The following is a 3,323-nucleotide window of genomic DNA, read 5'->3' on the forward strand; positions in this document are numbered from 1 at the left end:
AATCATTCCAGTCTTTTTTTTTTTTTTACTGTTTTAATCTTTATAAAACTGTTATTTATTTATTTATTTTTGTGATTTCTGCTGCCCTATTGGTCTGGTCTCTCTTGAAAGTCTGAGAATGTGATATTCATAATAAAAGGATTTAAAAGTTTACTGCCAAAAAATGATTGCACTTCATAACAGAAATGTGCTAACTGGCTTGAAATAGATTGAAACTGTTATGAGATTGCTTCAGGGAGCAGACATGACACCGTCTTTTAGGTTTCGCCATCACTTTGTATTATGCCATTGACTGAGGTGAGCAGATGAAAGAAGAAGAAGAGCAAAAACGTCAGTGTGTATTTGTGCTATGTTTTACAAAATAGCAAAATACATGAATAAAAGTAAAACATAAATCTCCTTCCATACAACAAAAAAAAAAACAAACAAATCGCACTTCCGAACAGAGCCAAAAGGGGGCAGCATGTAACAGACGTTTTAAAGAGACTTGATGTGACTCAAACTAACCTGGACCTGACAAATCCTGAACGCCGCTGTCCTCTATGAGACTGTTAATTATGGGTTAATCCATCAATTTAAACATACATTGCAAACAAATTCAAAAGTTGAGGAACAGGTTTTTTAAACTTAAGAAATTCCAGAAAAAAAAAAAAAACAAGTCACGGGACAATAAATAATATGTGGATTTGTTTCTTTCCATTCAGTTGACATTTTATAACAGAACAATGTATTTATATCTTCACTTTATATTCATATATTCCTCCAGGAATATAGTTTCCAGGAATGCTTTTCACTCTTCTTTAATGCAAAAATGAAGCTGTAGTTTATACTAACAGACGACTCTTAAACCGAGTTTTATAGAGCTCTGTTATTAAATGTTGCATAATTGTTGAGTATAACTTAGATATCTATAGATGTTTGCGCTTATTTATAATCATTCGTGTTTTAGCACAAGAAACCACGAGAAAGGAAGAACAGTTTACACTAACAGGAACTGTATCTTTTCACTTGGTTCAGTCCCCCCTACAGTCATGCTGAAATGGTTTGTCCTTGCATATAAACTGTGAATCTCGTGCTGTCACAGCAGACTGTACTCAGCACTACAATGACATAAAACGGGGGTGCTGCGATGGACAGGAGCACTTCAGAGGATGGACAGATGAAGTACGGTGTCTTTGCGTTTAGTTCACGTAGAGTAGCTCACACATGACCTGACAGGCAGTAGAACGCTTCTAGGATTTAGTAGTAATTAAAAAAAAGTTGTTCTCCTTTCTCTCTCAGTGCTGCTGTTGACTGGAAACAGCAGTAAGATGCTGCCTTGGAAGAAGAATAAGTTCGACCTGATTGAGGAAGACAAGCAGTCCAAGCAGAAGGGCTATGCGGTGAGTCTCAACTACTCGGCGCTCACCTCCTTCGCCAAGTCCTGCCCCGAGAGCGCACTCAACAGGGTGGGCAGCATGTTCAAGTCAAAGAGGAAAAAGCTGAAGATCACCAGCGAAGATCCCACGTACACGGTGCTTTACCTGGGGAACGCTACCACGATCCAGTCCAAAGGAGACGGCTGCACGGACGTAGCGGTGAGCAAGATCTGGGGCAAAAGCGAGATGGGCAAGAACGGCACTAAGATGAGGCTGACCATCAGCTCCCAGGGCATCCGCATGGTGCATGTGGATGACAAGGCCAGGAGACCGGGACACTTGTACTTGCTGCACCGGATAACCTACTGCGTCGCGGACCCGCGGCTACCCAAGATTTTCGCTTGGATTTACAGGCACGAAATGAAGCACAAGGCCGTAATGCTGCGTTGCCACGCAGTGCTGGTGTCCAAGCCGGAGAAGGCAAAAGCCATGGCGCTGCTGCTGTACCAGACCTCGGCAACAGCCCTGGCTGAGTTTAAAAGACTAAAACGGAGGGACGATGCCAGACACCAGCAGCAGCAGCTCATAGGGGAACAAACCATCCCCTTGGTGCCTCTCAGGAAGCTGCTGAACGGACAGTGCTACTACAAACCCCCGGTGGAGCGCAGCCGGAGTGCACCAAAATTGGGCTCTATCACGGAGGACTTGGTGGGGGAGGAAGAGGAGGAGAAAGCAATGCACTTTGAGTGTGAGGACATTCTGGACACGGACAATGATTGTGTTGCCAATGGCAAACAAGAGTTGACTCAAATTATTAATGACTTGGGAGAGATGAGCATAGGAAACGACGTGCAGACGCTGAAAGCTGACCTCAGAGTCACCAGACTCCTCTCTGGTGAGAGCACAGGGAGCGAATCCTCCATAGAAAGCAACCAGGAGCCGCCACCACTAATCAATGGCTTTGATGAGGTAAAGGTGCAAGAAACTGCCTAAAAAACTTTGCGCATTTCTGGGCACCTGTAGCGCACCGTTCTGTTGAGCCACGATGTCTCCTTGAGAAACAGTTACAAAGTGCTTGCCTGACATGTGCCACTGAGACTAATAATTGAGAAGACATAAACGTAATTTGGGGGCAAAACAGACAGACAGTTAGGCTACTGAACTAAGTTAAAAGATTGTGTAAACAAAGAAAAAAAAGGCATACCCATTTGAGAGACAACTTTAATGGCAAATTCCCAGCGCGCCTCAGGGCGCACGGCACTAATTCCATCTCTTTTGTTTAAGAGGATTTGCTGTAGCATCGAGCTTGTTTACTTGACGTTTTTTTCCTCACTTGAAAATGTCATGTTTCTTCTGTAACATGCTCCAATCATCAAGATCCAGAAGCTCCCAAACATTCCTTAAAAAGCATTTACAGAAGCAGATTTGTTTTCCATCAGGCTTCCTTTACAATCCCCATCAGGGCGCCTGCTCGTCACCTTTTTATTTCTGCACTGTTGCGACTTCATTGAAGTATTATTTTGACTACCATGTACATACGTTTGCTGGTATGTTGTCTGAAACATAAGTGTCTTATCTTTGCTGTGCAAAAGAAAAAAAATACCTTTTATGTATTAAGATGTAAAGTAAGATGTTTTAAGTATAAATATGTTATTTTTTAAAATATAAATATATATATGTGGTTTGTTATGTGAAATTCAAAGAATTAGCAATAAAAAAGGAATTAAATGAATGTTTTATGTGAATTAATGCTGAAATACAAGTAGGACATCTTTTCTTTCAGCACTGTCTGATATGAGCGGGGTTTACCTTGGGAGGCTCAAAATGAGGTCAGATTTGCACTGCTGAATAAAAGTCACATGGAGGCTAAAAAGCATAACCCTAAACTTCTCATCAATATTATCTGTTACCACCAAGCTATTGGTGTGACTGTAAATGGGTATTTCATTTAATAGCCTTGAATTG

The 3,323-nt window shown here is 41.6% G+C and overlaps 1 protein-coding gene across 1 annotated transcript; it reads left to right on the top strand.

Moving 5' to 3' along the window:
- The first annotated feature begins 1,060 nt into the window (after positions 1-1,060).
- Positions 1,061-3,090, top strand: fam43a (family with sequence similarity 43 member A). Its single transcript, XM_084953304.1, has 2 exons — positions 1,061-1,164; positions 1,282-3,090. Coding segments are annotated over exons 1-2 (1,071 nt in total). The 5' UTR covers positions 1,061-1,163; the 3' UTR covers positions 2,352-3,090.
- The last annotated feature ends 233 nt before the right edge of the window (positions 3,091-3,323 follow it).

The sequence above is a fragment of the Perissodus microlepis genome, chromosome 15 (assembly GCF_051167445.1).
Source record: "Perissodus microlepis isolate ML-2025 ecotype Zambia chromosome 15, ASM5116744v1, whole genome shotgun sequence".
Lineage (NCBI taxonomy): Eukaryota > Metazoa > Chordata > Actinopteri > Cichliformes > Cichlidae > Perissodus > Perissodus microlepis.